This window comes from Macrobrachium nipponense, chromosome 21 (genome assembly GCF_015104395.2).
Source record: "Macrobrachium nipponense isolate FS-2020 chromosome 21, ASM1510439v2, whole genome shotgun sequence".
Lineage (NCBI taxonomy): Eukaryota > Metazoa > Arthropoda > Malacostraca > Decapoda > Palaemonidae > Macrobrachium > Macrobrachium nipponense.
In genome coordinates, this window is record NC_087212.1 from 42,074,923 (window position 1) to 42,093,907 (window position 18,985).

At 37.1% G+C, this 18,985-nt stretch overlaps 1 protein-coding gene across 3 annotated transcripts in view; it reads right to left on the minus strand.

Annotated features, from left to right (window-relative positions):
- Window positions 1–9,181: 9,181 nt before the first annotated feature.
- Window positions 9,182–18,985, minus strand: part of LOC135197966 (soluble guanylate cyclase 89Da-like) — a 277,263-nt gene continuing 267,459 nt past the window's right edge. For 2 of the 3 annotated variants that reach the window (XM_064225267.1, XM_064225268.1), the window contains exons 9-17: window positions 18,861–18,955; window positions 18,208–18,345; window positions 16,783–16,890; window positions 15,702–15,936; window positions 15,135–15,278; window positions 14,253–14,397; window positions 13,899–14,008; window positions 13,069–13,158; window positions 9,182–12,352 (exon numbers count right to left, since the gene is read on the minus strand). In XM_064225267.1, coding sequence (XP_064081337.1) covers window positions 12,281–12,352; window positions 13,069–13,158; window positions 13,899–14,008; window positions 14,253–14,397; window positions 15,135–15,278; window positions 15,702–15,936; window positions 16,783–16,890; window positions 18,208–18,345; window positions 18,861–18,955 — 1,137 coding nt within the window. In that variant the 3' untranslated portion in view covers window positions 9,182–12,280. The remainder of the gene's footprint in view (window positions 12,353–13,068; window positions 13,159–13,898; window positions 14,009–14,252; window positions 14,398–15,134; window positions 15,279–15,701; window positions 15,937–16,782; window positions 16,891–18,207; window positions 18,346–18,860; window positions 18,956–18,985) is intronic. The other variant, XM_064225270.1, reaches the window with a different exon arrangement.

Genomic DNA, 18,985 nt, shown 5'->3' on the forward strand with positions numbered 1-18,985 from the left:
CCGGAGGGAGGCTGCAAAGAACCTTGAGTAATGCCTACAGTTCATCACGTGAGGTGCACTAACGGCACTACCCCCTTACGGAAACAGATTTTTGGGTGATGCGTTTCAAAACTACAACGGCTGAGACGCAGTTATCTTCGAAGGATAAAACATGGTTCTCGCAAATATATATATATATATATATATATATATATATATATTATATATATATATATATATCTACACACACTTATATATATTCTACACACACACACACATATATATTATATATATATATATATATAATATTATATATATAATATAACTACCACAACACATATATATATATATATATATATATATATAATATATATATATATCTATATATATTATATATTATATGTGTTGGGGTGTGTGTAGATATATATATATATATATATATATATATATATATATATATATATATATATATATATATATATATATTTGCGAGACCATGTTTTATCCTTCGAAGATAACTGCGTCTCAGCCGTTGTAGTTTTGAAACGCATCACCCAAAATCTGTTTCCGTATATATATATATATATATATATATATATATATATATATATATATATATATATATATATGTGTGTGTGTGTGTGTGTGTGTGTGTGTATGTGTGTGTAAATAAAAAATAAAAAAGAACCCAGACGTCTCATTATCTCTATATCCACTTACGAAATTTAATTCGATGGATTCAGCTATAAAGCCAAGCGCTGGGGCACTTCCAGCCATTCAATGCCTTAGACAGTTAAAAGAGGGAGTTGGAGTGGTTGGACAGTAAGTCTGAAGAGAGAATAATGGAGATAGAGTAGAAGGATGAAAAGTGGGTGAAGCTAGGACACTGCAAGCACCCTTTAGTAATGCCTAAAGTGTACCGCATCAGGTGCACTGCCGGCGCTACCTATCTCGTTATTTAATTTGACAGCATTTCTAACAATAAAAGCAAAGTTCATAATTATATTCTAGATCATGAGATCTAAACATTTGAAAACTAAAGTGTCAGATACAATAACTGAAGCAAACAAAAACTACCTGAGAGTGCACTGTAATCAATAACCAATAACCAAATAAACTGCGCAGGAGCCTTTTGAAGTAAAGCAATCCATCCATCAAATACAAACTTTCCCAATTTTGAAGTTACAAGGGTTCGGTATCCCGAGCTGGACCGTAAACTTTGTACTTCACTTTGGAACTTTTTTCTCTTTTTCTGGATATATAAAAAGTAATAAAAGTTTATCCTGGATGATATTATTTGGTCGTTTTGCGATTAGCTCCAGAACAATTCGTTTTGTATAATGAAGATAGTTGGTAAAACATTTATTATGCAGTTTACGTGTACATACTATATATGTATGCAGTATGTATTTAAGCACTGGTATGCAATTTCTTTATACGCATACATGGATAGGTATGCATTTTTGTATAAATGAACAGATATCAATATATATTCAGTAATACTATCATGAATAAAATGAACCTCAATTCAACTCTTCATAATATTTATAAATTAATAGGTATTAAAATATGTTTAACGCTACTGTCACGAATAAAGAGAACCTCTATTCAACTATTCATAATAAACGGTCTTCTCTCATTCCTAGTGATGAAATAAACGCCAAAGAGAAACTAACCTAACATTCAGATTCACAAATTACGTGGTCCATAAGCTAAGGGGTCGGTTGCCTTGATTTGTCATCTCCAGTTGCTCCTATCGAAAGCATCTTCTTCCTCCACTAGACCTTTTTCGTCCAATTTCTCATTCGTCTTCTTCTGGACTTTCCTCCACAAACATTCCACATAGCCAGACCCTCTCAATGTCGAATCTTGCCATATCAGTAATCTTTACTGCCTTGCCCGTAGCGAGGTAGTGCCGTCAGAGCACCTCATGCGGTATACTGCATGCATTACTTAAGGTTCTTCGTACCCCTTTCATTTCTTTTATTGTACCTCCGTTCATTTTCTTTTTCCTCCATCTTACTTCCCAGCCTCACCAAACAGTTTATCTATAGTATAACTGCGAGGTTTTCCTCCTGGAACACCTTTCAAACCTTTTCACTCTAAATTTCCGTTTCAGTGCTGAATGATCTCATAGGTCCTAGCGCTTGGACTTTGGCATATGTTCTAATCTAATCTATCTTTACCACTTTTCCTAATTTCTTCATTTCTCAGCCTCTATTACACCAAAAATTCTCTGTTGCTTTTTACATGTTAATGCATAAATACCGACGAAAATCGCACCTGAATACTCTGAAAGGACTTCTTGAAATGAAAGCGATGATGGTTATGTGAGCGGGAGCAGATACAGGAAACTTCAAATCCCGTTTGTAAGTTTAGCAAAGTAAATACTGTGCAGTTTCATAATTGCTAGTTTTTCACTTTAGACATTTTGTAATCAAGTCCTGCATGTAGAAAAAGGGCTCACAATTTTTTTCTGTTTCTTTCATAAAGATTTTTTCCTATGCTCCAGTTTTCCTCTCTTTCGTGTTTTGTTCCATTTTACAAAAGAATCCATTTTTTTTTATTCTGTTCTAGTCATACTCCTGTGAATCTATTTGGCAAGATGAAACATTCGCATGTCAACTAACCAGCAAAAACCACACACACACACACACAAACCACACACACCACACACACACACATATATATATATATATATATATATATATATATATATATATATATATTATATATATATTATACAAGTCATATCCGTGATTTATATACATATATCGAGCTACAATGTCCTTTAATATCTAATTCGCTCTACCTCGGAATTAATATATTTTCATATATGCTTAACCGAAGGGGAATTTTTTCTCGATAATAGACTTACCTGGACCCGGGCACAAACCCATGGAGCCTTTCAAATCCAGGAACGTCAGTGAATCTTTTCCCTACTACACCATGTGTATATTATACATATAATATACACATGTATGTATAATGGATTGTTATTACATAACACATAATGCTGCAGAAACTTCATGCTGCCCTACGTAAATAGGTTAACATTTAGAAAAAGGATAATAATGTTGTTATTATCCTTGGCAATGCTCTCCTTTTCCTATTCTGGAATATTACGTTGCCATTTCGAAGCCAAAAGGTCATGAACTCATTAGCAGACTTAGATGGAAAAAAATGTCCGTTTGTGCATATGACAATAATTTTTCTGCTTCCGTGCGCTTATTTGCATATACCTGTACTGTACTTGTCTGTTATACAATGCTTTTAATTACCCCAATAGCTTTTTGCCTCATAACAATATTGCATGGACAAAATGACTACTTCTGGTACAATAGATAGAATGTAGAATTTGGGCCAAAACCCAAGCGCTGGGACCTATAGTGTCATTCAGCGTTGAAACTGAATTTGACAGTAAAAATGTTTGAATGGTGTAACAGGAGGAAAACCTCGCAGTTGCCCTATGAATCAATTGTTAGGAGAGGTTGAAGAGGAAGATGTATGACAGCAATTATGAAAGGAGGTATAGTAAAATTAATGAAAGGGACTGCAACCAGGGGCCGACGGGACGCTGCAAAGATCCTCAAGTAATGCCCCCACCACCCCCTTACGAGGTACTTATGGTACGTTTTCATCGTGATTTTGATCTATGATTTTTTTTCTGATGACCGCCAAGACCCCGTATTCCGAACCGTTAATGTTAGTTTCCAGCGTCGAATAACATGGCTGTCGCAACGACAGGTAGAATGCATTTATGGTTCTATCAAGTCTATTTAAAATTCACCTAAAGGTCGTTGTGTCTGAACCCGAGTTTTGATGTGGAGTGAAAATCGTATATACATCCTCAGATTCTGATCAGAATTACAAAATAAATTTCAAATCAAAGGAAATGCAGGTACAGTCCCCAAGGCTGTTGCAAATAATAAAACACCGTAGTCAGTAAGTGATAATGATTTTGGCAACACAAATAAACAAGTGAAAAATGCACCGAGGATTCTTCGGTGCAATCGAAATGTCTGTACATCGTATAATGAAGGCCAACGAAAATAAATATATCTTTCGAAGGTCTTGGCTAATGCTGTGTGAGTCGCAACTCGTGAAACTTTAACCACTGCCCAGTGGTAGCCTGGCCTATATAGTTGCCAGGCGCACGTTTATGGGTAACTTTAGCTTTAAATAAAATAAAAACTACTTAGGCCAGAGGGTTGGAATTTGACACGTTTAAAGATTGGAAGGTGGATGATCAACGTACCGAATTGCAGACCTCTAGCCTCGGCAGATTTTAAGATCAGAGGGTGGAAAGTAAAAGTGCGGACGGACAGACAAAGCAGGCGACACAATAGTTTTCTGTTCAGAAAACTAAAAATAACCAATATTTCTAATCTTGTTATATTTCCTGACTGTACTCACCTTTGGAAAGCCATTTTTTAGATATAACTTTTGTCAACTTTTGGAAGTCTTCGAAGGCCATTTCGTATTGGAAAAAATGACAATCTTGCAAGTAATGACACTTATATACGCCCACACGCTCGCATACACTCATACGCGTAGAGGCAGAATCGATAGAGGTAATAATGATGAGGGTGGCGAGAATACATGATGTAGAAGATAGGTTACCCAGAGCTATTACCAGCAAGGCGCGCATTAAGATAATTTAGGCAGGAGAAAGACTCGTTTGGAGTAAAAGTAGGTCTTCGGGTAAGGGTGTGTTATATCTGTTCATTATCTTGATGGACGGAGTGATCCAAAAAGCCAGGGGAACCACAGATGTTGGTGCAACCTTGTAGGATAAGATAATGAGTCACGAATGAAATGTAGAATGAATCATGTTTGCAGATAATACTAAGCTGACTGGGAATAGTGAAGAGAAACTGCAGATCCTAAAGAGTTTGAAAGTGATTGCATTTTAGTTCTCGTCCTTTCCTGATGGGTATCCAGTTAAGGGAATAAAAAATATATTTTTTCTCAGCTAACTCTTGTCTCGATTTCATAGAGAACGCTTTAAAAATTAATTATAAAAAAAATTGATTATAAAGAAAATTTAATTATAAAGAAAAATTAATTATAAATAAAAATTAATTATAAATTAATGGAAAAGAGATTCTGAAGGTGACAAGTTATAACAGAGTTTACCAGAATATAGAATTTAGGCCAAAGGCCAAGCGCTGGGACCTATGAGGTTATTCAGTGGTGAAAGGGAAATTGACGGTAAAAAGGTTTGAAAGGCGTAACAGGAGGAAAATTTCGCAGTTGCACGATGAAGCCGTTGTTAGGAGAGGGTGGAAAGTAAGATGGAAGAAAGAGAATATGAACGGAGGTATTAACTGAGTTTCAGAAGCCTTGACTGTTTCTAGTCTGAGTTTGAGAAGATTTTTACTTCTGCCATCTAAAAAGTATTTTTCAGATGGCGAGTGTTAACAATGGCCCAACAAACAGACGAAAGGGGAATATACTCGTAGCAATAGCAATAAATTACAATATATTTCACATTAGTAATGAGGTATTGCGCTTTTTTTTTTTACGTTGCATGGAACCAGTGGTTATTCTGCAACGGGACCAACGGCTTTACGTGACTTCCGCACCACGTCGAGAGTGAACTTCTATCACCAGCTATACACGCCTCTAACCCCTCAATGGAATGCCCGAGAATCCAACTCGCGGCCACCTAAGTGGCAGGACAAGATCATACCGATCACACCATCGAGGCGCTTATTGTGTTTTCAGATTGCCCTTCTAAATAAAAAAAATGGAGCAACCATTTTGATGAGCAATACATAATTGTCCACAGAGAGAGAGAGAGAGAGAGAGAGAGAGACCTTATCTGTTTCTGCGATTTCATTCACGAGCGAACTCCGCAAATTACCTTCGTTCTGAGGGTAACGTTGTTAGTTTCATAAGAAAGGCTTATTCCTACGGGATTTCTTACAAATTTGGTGATCCTCTTAGCAGATGATCTTTTTTTCTGTATACACACATTATATATATATATATATATATATATCTATATATATATATATGATACATATATATATACACACACATACACACACACACACATATATATATATATTATATATATATACGATAAATCTTCTAGCACTAGTTGGAAAAACCGGTAAAATTAATAAAAATTATGTAAGCAAGGAACTATTGGCATCTGTGCTCGATCACGAACTATGTAGGAGCTCCCACAATCCCTTCGGCATCTCGTGATCGTGCCAGTGTTACAGCCCAGTTTAACTGTCTCGTATATAATATATATATATATATATATATATATATATATATATATATATATATATATATATATATATGTTACATTTATATCAGTTCCACGCTGGACGAGTGGTTTTCGAGCTGGGCTGCCAATCCGGTGGTCCCAGGTTCGATTCCCGGCTCGGTCAACGCGGAATCAGAGAAATTTATTTCTGGTGATAGAAGTTCATTTCTCGATATAGTGTGGTTCGGATCCCACAATAAGCTGTAGGTCCCGTTGCTAGGTAACCAATTGGTTCCTAGCCACGTAAAAATATCTAATCCTTCGGGCCAGCCCTAGGAGAGCTGTTAATCAGCTCAGTGGTCTGGTAAAACTAAGATATACTTAAAGTTACATTTATATCTCGTCTTGCCTCCTTGCTATTTCAAATTTACTATATTTGCTAAAAGAGCAGCCATTTTTACCCCCCGCCCCCCCCACCTTTACGACTTGGGGATCGGCATGTCCGTTCTCCCTTAAAGATGGGGGTAAAAAATCCGTTAACGACTAGAGACCTAGTGTAGGATAAGAAGGGCAGGTTGTTGAGGTTATATGGGCTGCTGGGTAGGCTTTAGGTAGTCCTAGCTTTAGACCTCTTTTCCCACAAATCTGCTGGCTGTGTCTTTCATCTTTCCAGACAATGCTGCAGGCTGTGCTTTGAACTGAGGTCCCCTGCGAATGCCCTGAATTCGTTCTCAGTCGACTCCAGTTCCTGTAGCGGACAGATGTTTGCCTCTGACTTGTTGTCAGCCCTTTGTTCATCATCGCTGGTTGGTGCCCTCATCAGACATCATGCTACATGCACAAGGCACTAAGGTACGTCTCGAAAGTGCAAATTCCTGCCAGCCCCTATTTCTCCAAGACGAATCTTGCTATTTTCATTTTCTAATTTCCATTTTCTCACTCCTCTAACGAACAGCCTTTGTCAACCCTCGTAGCACGCACGTGCCATCCCTGTGACCTGTCCAAGATTAAGATCTTCATTGAGCATTTCTTCTATGAACTAGAGGTCCTCCCCTTGAGTGTGATTAAAGATAAACACCCTCCACAGTGCATTAGCTATAATATTGTGCAAGAAGTCTTTATTTTTGTTGTGTGTAATTTGAGATTTCATTTCCAGATTGCCCCTGCTGATTCCGTGCTCTGTCTCCTTGCAAGCGCTTTTATTACTTGAAAACAGAAATTTGGAAACCAGCTTTGCAGTAGCTGTTGAATTCGGCCATTTTTTCATATTGGGAATGATAAGAGTAATCCAGACAGTATATGGCGCTCTTCCAACGCGGCCTATATGCCTTGCTTTTATCTCAGGCCATTCAATGTTTTCTTTGTAAATAAATGTAATTTAGATTAACTTGCTGAGTTTTCTGGCGACCTTACAAGTGTACAACAATCCCATAACCTCAAGGTAAGTCATAAGCGCTCCATTTTTTCCTCTTTCCCCTTACGTTTTTTATTGCTGTGCCCTAAAACATAATAATATATATACGTACATACATACATAGAACCACAGCTTCTTTAAATACAATTGCTAGAGCCTTACCTGACATACTGCGAATATTGACAGGAAAGGAAAGAGCAGTTATTCTGCGACTTGTTATAAATGGTAATCATTTTGATTTATATTGCCCATAATTCCAATTGAATTATCAATACATTTATCAGTACTGCTGCTATTTTCCAAGCACACTTCTTTTCATCCAATTATGAGGCCTTTGGGTTCTGCAATTTCACAATCTATAATGGTGCCTGTAATGTAAAGAAAACTTCTATTCTGACAAGGTATTTTAAGCCTCCTTTCACCAAAATGAGAGAGAGAGAGAGAGAGAGAGAGAGAGAGAGAGAGAGAGAGAGAGAGAGAATCTTCAATAACAAGGCAAGCAATAAAGTTACGTTTCATTTCCAGGAGTATTGGAGTGGTATCTTTCAGCATTAAAAAACTTATTCAGTGAAATTCAGTAATCACAATGAAAAGTTACTTAGTTTTATATACAATACTCTGTTTTTTTTCCATCTGTCCACCAGCCTGTGGTGTTTGCGTATGGTAACACTGCGTCCCGGGCTTTAGATAGTTACGCTATGTGTAAGTTTTAGGTAAATAAAAGTATATCTGGGTGTACATTTGCAACTGAAAACTGTTTTAATAATTTACTGTATGCGAATTAAGCCGTTAATATTCGAAATAGGATATTGTTTTATTATTGTTGAATGTAAGCTGAATGTAACTATAAAAAGCCCGAAACGCAGTGTTACCATACGCAAAACACCACAGACCGGTGGACAGATGGAAAAAAACCCAGTATGTTAATCTTCGTTCCTGACTCGCACTGTATAAAGTAGCGAGAGGAACTGCCAGATATATTTTAAATTGGAAAGGAATGCAGGCGCTACGAATGCTCCCTCAGTTTCATCTATATATATATATATATATATATTATATATATATCATATATATATATATATATAATATATATATCCAATTCGCTCTGCCTCAGAATTAATATATTTTTATATATGCTAACTGAAGGTGAAATTTTTTTAGTTGATAGTAATTTCGTCCTCTCGTGGGTTCGAACCCACGAGAGAACAAAATTATTATCAACTAAAAAATTCCCCTTCGGTTAACATACATGAAAATATTCTAATTCTGAGGTAGAGCGAATTGAATATTAAAGGACATTTGTAGCATAATGCATATTACACACACACACACACACACACACATATATATATATATATATATATATATATATATATATATATATGTGTGTGTGTGTGTGTGTGTGTGTGTGTGTATACAGCAGTCCCTTTATATTCGTGAGGGTTGCTCCCTCGTAAATTTGCAGGATTGTGAACCCTTTTCACAATGTACCAACCTAAGAATTCTGCACACTATCATTTTAGTTAAATATGACAGATACAACCAATGAAAAGCCAATCATGTATTTATATAATTTATTCATTTATTCTAGGTACTTTCCATTCATACACATGAACAACAATGAAACCGGCTCTTTTCTATCTATAAACTCAAAACCAATATCTTGACTTCTCGTGATTCCATGATACACAATGATAAGCACACAAAAGTGAATCACTTACACAGTTGACATCAAATGCTATGTTGTCTGGTTGCTGACCTCTTGAGGCATCCTAAGGCGGTGCCACATGGGCACGTTTGCTGCCATCTTTCATATTTTGCCCAAAGTAGTTCATATTGGCGTCATATCTAAACCATACACCATCTTGACAAACATGCACAGCTTGAATTTTATGCCATGATACAAAAATATTGACTTATTATTAATCAAATACTTGGCAACTTTACGCTAAAAAGATGCCTGAAGCTATGTTGGTTTGACTCTGCCTTTACTGACATCCTCATACAGTTCTTTGGAACGGATGTCGAGCTTTCTAGTCAAAATAAGGCATTTCTCAAGTTGCTAAAAGCTTAAATATATCTTCTTCATAACTGATGAAATGGTAAATGTGAGGCAAAATATGCTAGTGAACGAAGAGAAAAACAAATAAAAGATTTGGGCAAAGGGTCAGGCACTTTGACCTAGAGGTCATTCAGAATTACAGCATAAGGCAATACTCCTTTAGGATACCCATACGTACACACACTCCAAACTGTCAGTGAGCCATAGCTGAATGACTGATGAACTTGAACTTTGACCTTGGACTGCTCACTTTGACTTGTTGGTATGTTGAGTGGCAGAAAAGAGAGGTCAGCCATAGTCCTCTCCTCTTATGTATTTGACTACTGTGACGTTACTGGCTGAAGCTTCTTCTACTTTCTTCAATTTAAACGCAAGACCAGATATATGGAATATCGACTAAAAGGTATATCCTGGTTCCCTCTGTGGTTAACATATGACCTTGCACCTTCCTAAATTTTATGGCTGAAGTGACAATGAAAATATCTTACCACCCTCCCCAATTTGAAGGAACGGTCAGTTCTGTGCATTTAAAACTAAATTTAAGGTGGGAGGAGGGGTTGTTTATTGCTTTCAGAGAACTACTTTCAATGACTAATTTGTTACTTGAACCTGGCAGCCCAACTTTAGTTTTGTCTCGTTTCAACCTTCATCACTCATTCTAGCAATAATCCAGAGCCAGTCCTACACACAAGTCCATTTTGCACCACCACCCACCCACCCAGTCATCCTGGACGAACTAACCCCATACACGACCCAAAAAAAGTCCTCATCCCAGAACTCAGGCCACTTGATTCACCTGAAGCGAGTGTATGGGCCTCCTTAGCTTACTATGGACGTCAACTTTTATCTACGATATGTTTAGTTTCTCTGAATTCAAGAAACGAACAAGTTACAAAACATACAGGTCTATGCAGACGGATCGTGACATATATCTCCAGGCGTTGGAAAACATTCGGAAATACACGAAATGTATGTAAACACCGCACCATTAGGAATGTATATCTGAATTGTAATAATAAATCTGATTATAGACAAAATTAATTTTGTCTCTACACAATTCTGTCTCACAAAAGCACTATCTACATCGACTACAAAATAGCATTTATGTTTATGAAAGTTCCACATATGAAAATATATTTCTTTTTTTTTCACCTCCTGTTGCAGAAACTACTCTCGTTAATAAAATAGAATTTCCAAGATATATTCTAACACGGCAATTATCCACAGAAGGACATTTTCATGTATATTCCTGTCGTCAATTTAAAAAGGTCGTCTTTAACGCTCACCAAGGCAGCTTGTCATCGTTTAAATGTCGAGTTTTCCTCCGGTATTTTTCAAGGTGTCTTGGACACAGAAATCTCATTTCTTTAAGTTTTATGTAACCCTCCAAGGCTTAGGGAATATTCATAAATTTTTTTTTACAGATTACTCATCACTGCAGATCACAAGGTTTCTCATCTACGAAATATTTTCTGTTTTTTTAAATAACCTCTCCGCATTCCCCAGGCATCGATTAAAAACGTCAATTTAATCCACAAAATATCAAATGGACTTTACACATTTGCTGCCCGTAATGAATATTTATAATTACATCAACTGCAGCGACAAAATTCCGCATCTAAAATTCCACTCTCTTCACTGGCCTCGACCTTAAAGTTTTTAATTTTCGTCCTCTCGGACTTTTCATAAGGATGGCGGTCTGTAAATAGTCGACGTCTGAGTACGGCATTGCCACGCACTAACTACGTCTTTTGAGATTAAGTACGCCTCTTGCCAGCTCGTTTTGAACGAAGACTGATATGGCATTCGAAATATATTCGTTTTGACGAATCCGCTTACTGAAAACACTCAAAAACAATGGAATATAATGAGCACATTTAATCAGTACACTATCTCTTACTCCGTGATCGATGCACACACACACACACACACACACACACAAATAATGCCGTTATCTAAGCCGACAATTCAGTACAGGACGATGAATTCAAGGGAAACCACTACGCGGTGGTTCTGGCAAGAGTTTGCCTTGAAGAAAAGTGGAGTTTTGTTTTTCTTTTGCCAGCAAGTGGTCCTGTTTTGAAGTTCTTCTCTTGACCTGACATCAAAACAGTAAGTGCACTGTCTCCTTCGTGATGCACGCACTTCAATAACGCCGTTACCTGAGGTTACACTTCAATACAGGACGACGATTACAAAGAGAATCACTACTCTGTAATTCTGCCAAGAGTTTGCGTTCAAGAACAGTGGATTATTTTCTGCAGGCAAGTGGTCCTAATTTTAGATCTCATGATTTGACAATAAGATCTTTTCCAGGCAAGTGGTCCTAACTTTAAAATATCACGATTTGAAAAGTGGATCTTTCGCAGGCAAGAGGTCCGAATTATAAGATCTCACGATTTGAAAAGTGGATCTTCTGCAGGCAAGTGGTCCCCTCTCGAAGATCTTCTCCTGAACTCCCATCAAAACGTCAAGTGCACCGTCTCTCGCAGGATCTCGCGGGACTTCGCCGACACATCACGGACAGGGCACTCCCGGTTCCCCCGGTGTCCGGTGGCTACATGCTTTTCCGATGGCCGCACCAGACGTACTCCCTCCATCATTTCCACGAGAACTTGCTCTTCGGTTCTGCTTTCCCCTCGAGCCAGTAGGTGTTCATTTCCCCTTTGCCCTAGGCCGAGGTGATAGAAACGAACAAGAATGTTATTGATCCTTCAACAACCTTTTCATGCATGCAGTCGTGAACTGTGTGGTAACATAACTGCAGACCACACTTATGATAATTTACCAGATATTTGCCAACCTGAGCTAATCTCATTATGTTTACAGGCTTAAATCTCCTGAGTCTTCAATCTCCTGGTACTGGGAGAGTAGTCAGTAGTGCTTTTCAGTTATTAACATTTAACGTCGAACTTAGTACGTATATCCAATTAAGATGTGAGCATATGAAACGTAATATGTGAGAATTTCTTTGTCAATATTGAAGATTTTAACTGTGCACAGGATTGCAATTTCTCAAGGCAACATCAGAACATGATGAGAGACAATATTACACTATAATAAGTGACAATTTTATCTTTGCTGCTAAAGACCAAAGGGGCTATTGACTTGACATTCAAGCTTCCAAAGAATACGGTGTTCGAAAAGATTGGCAGATTGGCATATCCTGGAATCTTTGATGCTGAGGTAAATTTCCTCATTGTAGAAGAAGAAGAAGAAGAAGAAGACGAAACGCAGAGGTTCGTGTTCATTTACTGGGCAATTTCTAGCTTTTGGCCCTTCAGCCGTCTCAAAGAGCAAAATTTACCCTCATTATCTTTCAAGACAACTTATCTGAAGCTTCAACTGTTATCGTTCCTTAGACAGAGTCACATTTTCAAGCCTTACCTTAATTTGTATTTTGCCTCTGAAAGTCGTGATGAAATCGAACTTCTCCAGTTCTTTGGCGCACTTCTCACTGATGTGAACGCGGCCCACCTGTTGAAGAACATGAACAGATTACATTATCAACAAGAATATGATATTTTACATTCTTAACATATTGATAAATTACATTTTTAAAAGGTATATGAAAATTACAGTCTTAACATATTGATTAATTACAGTCTTAACATATTGATTGATTACATGCTTAACAAGAATTCGATAAATTATATTCTTAACAAGAATATGGTAATTACTTTTTTAAGAGGAAGATGATAAATTACATTCTTAAAAAGAATATGACAAATTACATTCTTGACAAGAATATGATAAATTACATTCTTGACAAGAATATGATAAACTGTACAAGAAGCATATGATCAATGCCATTCTCAAGAAAAATATGATAATGTACATTCTAAACAAGAATATGATAAATTACATTCTTAACATGAATATGATAAATTACATTCTTGACAAGAACATGATATACTGCACTCTTAAGAAGCATGTGATAAATTACAATCTTAAGAAGGATATGATAATGTACATTCTTAACAAGAATATGATAATTTACTTTCTTGACAAGAGCATGATAAACTGCACTCTTAAGAAGCATATGATCTCCGACATCCTCAAGAAAGATATGATGATGTACATTCTTGAAAATAATATGATAAATTACATTCTTGACAAGAACATGATGCACTGCACTCTTAAGAAGCATATGATAAATCACAATCTTAAGAAGGATATGATAAAGTACTACATTCTTAACTAGAAATGTTTACTACCTGTCCGTTAGTCTGCATCCGAGACGCTGTGTTGACTGTGTCCCCAAACAGGCAATATCGAGGGAGCTTTAATCCCACCACGCCAGCCGCTACAGGTCCCAAGTGCATTCCTGGAAGGGTGGGTGGTGGGGGTGTGGTTAATCGAAGTCAGTGTGATGCGACAGGCGAGAGAGAGAGAGAGAGAGAGAGAGAGAGAGAGAGAGAGATGACAACCAACTCTATCTTGTTAAAAATGAATACTCAAATTTTAAGCGAACCAATAAGGCTCTCTTTTGTTACAAAATCAAGAATAAAAAAAAAAAATTCCCTAATAAGAGTGAAGAAGAATCTGAATTCCATGAATAATTTCCCTACCTATGCGCAGACCATGGCTACCGGAGGTAGACCTCGCTACTTCCTCTATCATCTGGAGGGCCAGAGAGGCCACTTGGGAGCAATGGTCGGCCCTGTGCTCAGGGGCACCCCCCACCACCATGTAGACGCCCCCTACTGTTTCCACCTGCAGAGGGAGAAGAGGGTTGGATGATGGAGCCGTTCCAGAGGCAAAATCCCGACTACCACTACTACTGCTATAGCAGATCCACATCATCCGTGCATTTGATGTCTAGGCCAGTCCCTTACGACGCTCCTGATTGGCTGTTGATAAGCCAATCACAGGGCTGGAAACTCTCAGTCTCTCGAGAGAGTTCACATAGGCAGGATGTATGTTCCACCTCTCCTGAAAGACGTATACCTCAGGAGAGGTGGAACATAGATCCTACCCATGTGAACTCTCGAGAGAGAAAGAGTTTTCAGCCCTGTGATTGGCTTATCATCAGCCAATCAGGAGCGTCGTAAGGGACTGGCCTAGACATCAAATGCACGGTTGATACGAATCTACTAAAGTTTGTTATGACAATGTACTTTACGTTCTGAGCTGGACTGAAAACATCCCCTTTAAAGGCTGCCACTAACGCTAAGTCATACCTGCGCAGTTATGCCTGAACAGTCGGCCTGTGCAGGCAAAACTGAATGCACTAACGTTCAGCTATACCTGCGCAGGCAAAACTGAACGTTAGTGGGTTCAGTTTTGCAGGCATAACTGCGCAGGTATGACAGTTATTGGCGGCCTAAAGGAAACTGTTGCATACTGGAATGTCAACAAAGATGCTGAAAAAATGGAAGTTACCGAGTCATTTAACAATTAACAATCTACACCACGTTCACTCTCTCTCAAGCTAAACCGAAAGGAAATACCTTAAAAACGAAGTACTTCTCGAGCGTGTTATCCAGCACGTTGTAAAGCCCGTTTATGATCTTCAGGTAGTCCATGGCTCCCATCCCCACGCACTCCTCGGCCAAAGACACCTCCGCGAACAGGACAGTTACTTCCTCGAAAGTCTGTATGAATAATAATAATAATAATAATAATAATAATAATAATAATAAAACAATAATAATAATAATAATAATAATAATAATAATAATAATAATAATAATAATAATAATAATAACAGAATTATATATATATATATATATATATATATATATATATATATATATATATATATATATATATATATATATATATATATTGTGTGAGCATCTCTCAAAGCTCACGTACATCCAAATCAGAGACAATGAAATATTGCTGATGTGAGCGGGATAATTAGTGTTTTTCTTCTATAATACAAGTATTTTCGGTAGTGAAATTAATAGACATAGCTTCATAAATATTTTACTGGTCAAGGAATCCTGTAACCAGCCTCAGTGTAAGAGACCAGTGTGATCACTCAACTGAAAAATTATATAGGAAAAACCTGCCTTGTTGGTCTGAACATGATATCCTAAGAGAGAGCCCCTGCCTGCAGATGACGTTACCGACCTCACCTGGCAAATCTCATAGGGGTCGTTTCCCTGACGGAGGATATCAGCCACCTTGCGGGGCAACATGGAGTACAAGAGTTCGTCTCCTTTGGCCTTGGCCTCTTCGTTCTTCTTGTGGGAGTCCTCCAGCTTCGTGGAGTATTCCTCTGCTCTGTTGTACATGATCTGCAACCTGAAATGAAAAAAAACTTTTAGTTTAGAGTTGTTGTATATGATTTGCAACCTTGAATAGAGGCATCAAATAAAAGCACCTTCAGATAGATCTGTTGTAGAGGATTTGCAAACTGAAATAAAAGCACCAAATCAAGGCACCTTCAGAGAGATCAGCTGTAAATGAAATAAAAACAGCCTTAGATTTAGAAGCTCCAAAAATTTGAGTAAATGATGAGCTGGCATATATATATATATATATATATATATATATATATATATATATATGTATATGTATATATATATACATATATATATATATATATATATATATATATATATATATAAGTCTATCACATTACCGTGATTCATATACATATATCGAACTACAAATGTCCTGTAATATCTAATTCGCTCTACCTCGGAATTAATATATATCATATATGTTCAACCGAGGGGGAATTTATTAAGCGATAATAGAATTGGCGATCGACAGACGCGAACCATCGACCTCTCAATCCCAGGACTGCCAGTCCTGGGATTGAGAGGTCGATGGTTCGCGTCTGTCGATCGCCAATTCTATTATCGCTTAATAAATTCCCCCTCGGTTAAACATATATGAATATATATTAATTCCGAGGTAGAGCGAATTAGATATTACAGGACATTTGTAGTTCGATATATATATATATATATATATATATATATATATATATATATATATATATATATATATATATACATAGTGTGTGTGTGTGTATGTGTGTAAATATAAATATCGACAGATAGAGAAAGATAAAGAGATGCATACACAGATTCATTCCTAAATGTAAAACTCAGATTTTCAAAATTAAATGACAACACTCACCTTGAACAGTGTTGCCACCCAGCAAGCACCATTTCCCGGCTGAGGTCGTGCATGCTCAGGTCATTAAGAAATAGCCCCATCTCTCTCATTTCCACCAGGTTGTTCAACCTGCAACATTTAACTTTTATCATTATCATTATTATTACTCAGAAGATGAACAGTATTCCTATGGAACAAGACAGCAGAGCCATTGATCTGAAATTCAGTCTACCAAAAAATATGGTGTTTGTTCGAAAGATGTAACAGAAGGTAATGGGAAATATAGAAATGAGAAATCCCTTATTAAAATAAATAAATTAGCAAACTGAAAAAAGGCAGATACAGATAAAAAATGTAAGTAAATTATTAAATTATTTTTATTATGAAGGCTCGTTAGTGCTAAATGTCACTGAAAGTAAAGGCAATAGATGTCATATATCTGAATCTATTGAAATTGAAATGTTTATGTAAAATTATGCCTCTCTGTTAATGATATTATCAACACTAGAATAAAATTAAAGAAATGCCATAGGATAATGTCACGTAAGGAAAGGAGAGAGAGAGAGAGAGAGAGAGAGAGAGAGAGAGAGAGTCTAACACAGGTCATTCAGTTTTCCCGGGCAGCGCCGGGTTGGCCAGCCAGTAAATGGATAAATGTCTGAGCCCTTACAATAAGATTAACTGTGATTCTGATTCTTTAGAATACTCTTGCTGATCCACAAACTAATGACATACGAAGAGAAAATTATTGAAATAACTCAAGAATATCACCATTACGTAACACGAAAGAATAAATTGTTCCTTTCATTACCGACAATACAACAAACAAGGACTCAGGACTAATTACTGAAACGACTCTGTCTCAGTTTACCAATCTCTCTCCATCCAAAAGAGAACTTCATCAAAAGAGAACTTCATTTGACAGATCAGACCCTGGAGAGCCCATTAGACCGGCTTTTGGTGAAGTTTTCAACTTTCGAGTACTGCTCCCCTTTTTGTAGCCAATACTTGTGGAAACAAAAAAGTTCTCCTCTCTTATCTAATATCCTTTCTTTCAAATGTCAAGTTTAAAGATGAGTCATTTTGAAGAAATCAAAAAGAAGTTTCTGCCTGATTCCTTCAACATGACCCATCTTTTTAAATCTGAGATCTGAAAGAAAGGATGTTAGGCAGGCGGGGAGAACTTGTTTCCATTAATATTGGCTATAAAAATGGTTTAATGGATTCCGTAGGGTCCGATTTGACGGATTTTGGCATTTCTGAACGCAGGGCCAGTTTTGCCATTTGTAAACTAACTTCGAAATGGGGAACGAATTAGAGGCTTGGATGGGGCTAAACAGAGAGAGGTTACAGACAGACCGGGGATTTGCAACCTGAAGAGTACAGTAGTTCGTAGCCTAAAAAACCACGAAAATACCTTCAAAAGGGCGTTACACATATACTCACAGAGGCATGCAGAGAAAGAGAGCGATATTCAGTTCTTTGACGATGTACATTTGGCCTTTCAGCAAAAGTCCTCTCGAAGAACTCAAGGACGACCTGTCTGTGGACCAAGGGGCTTGGCTGGAGCCACGTCTGGGAGGCCTAAATGATAAAAACCAATGAATCAATTACTGCAGAAGCAAAGAGGTAAAAAAAAACTATGAAGAATAAACTTATCAATTATTCAAGAGGTAAAAATGAATAAATAAATTTCATTTTTATAAAATAGGACTCGAACAATGTCTGTGAACCAAGTAGGTTATTTGAAAAGTTAGTATCACTTTTCATTGGATAAGGTACTGTTACATAAGACGCTAGGATGTTTCAAATTTGTTTTTGTATTTACCAAAGTAACTCTATCATCCAGTGGGAATATGGCAGCTGAAAGAAGTCGAAAAGGCTATTAATGTGTCAACCTCTTTTTATGTATAGATAAAACAACCAAAGTAAAAAAAAAAAAAAAAAAAAAAAAATCCATGAATATTTCTTTCTCCTTTAAAAAGTAATGAAACTAAATGGTAAGTCCAAAATAGAACACAGGTATAATCGTAAAAGAAGTCGCCCATTATACTGTGACGTCATAATGACTCAATCAATAAGTACTAATACCAACTTACTTTTCTCGGAAGGCATCTAAACTGTTGGCAGTGGTTGCGTTAAATGGCAGGTTTTTGGACTCCACTTCCCAAACGACGTTCTGGAACATGATAATCTGGAACGGAATACGAATATTTTGCTCTGA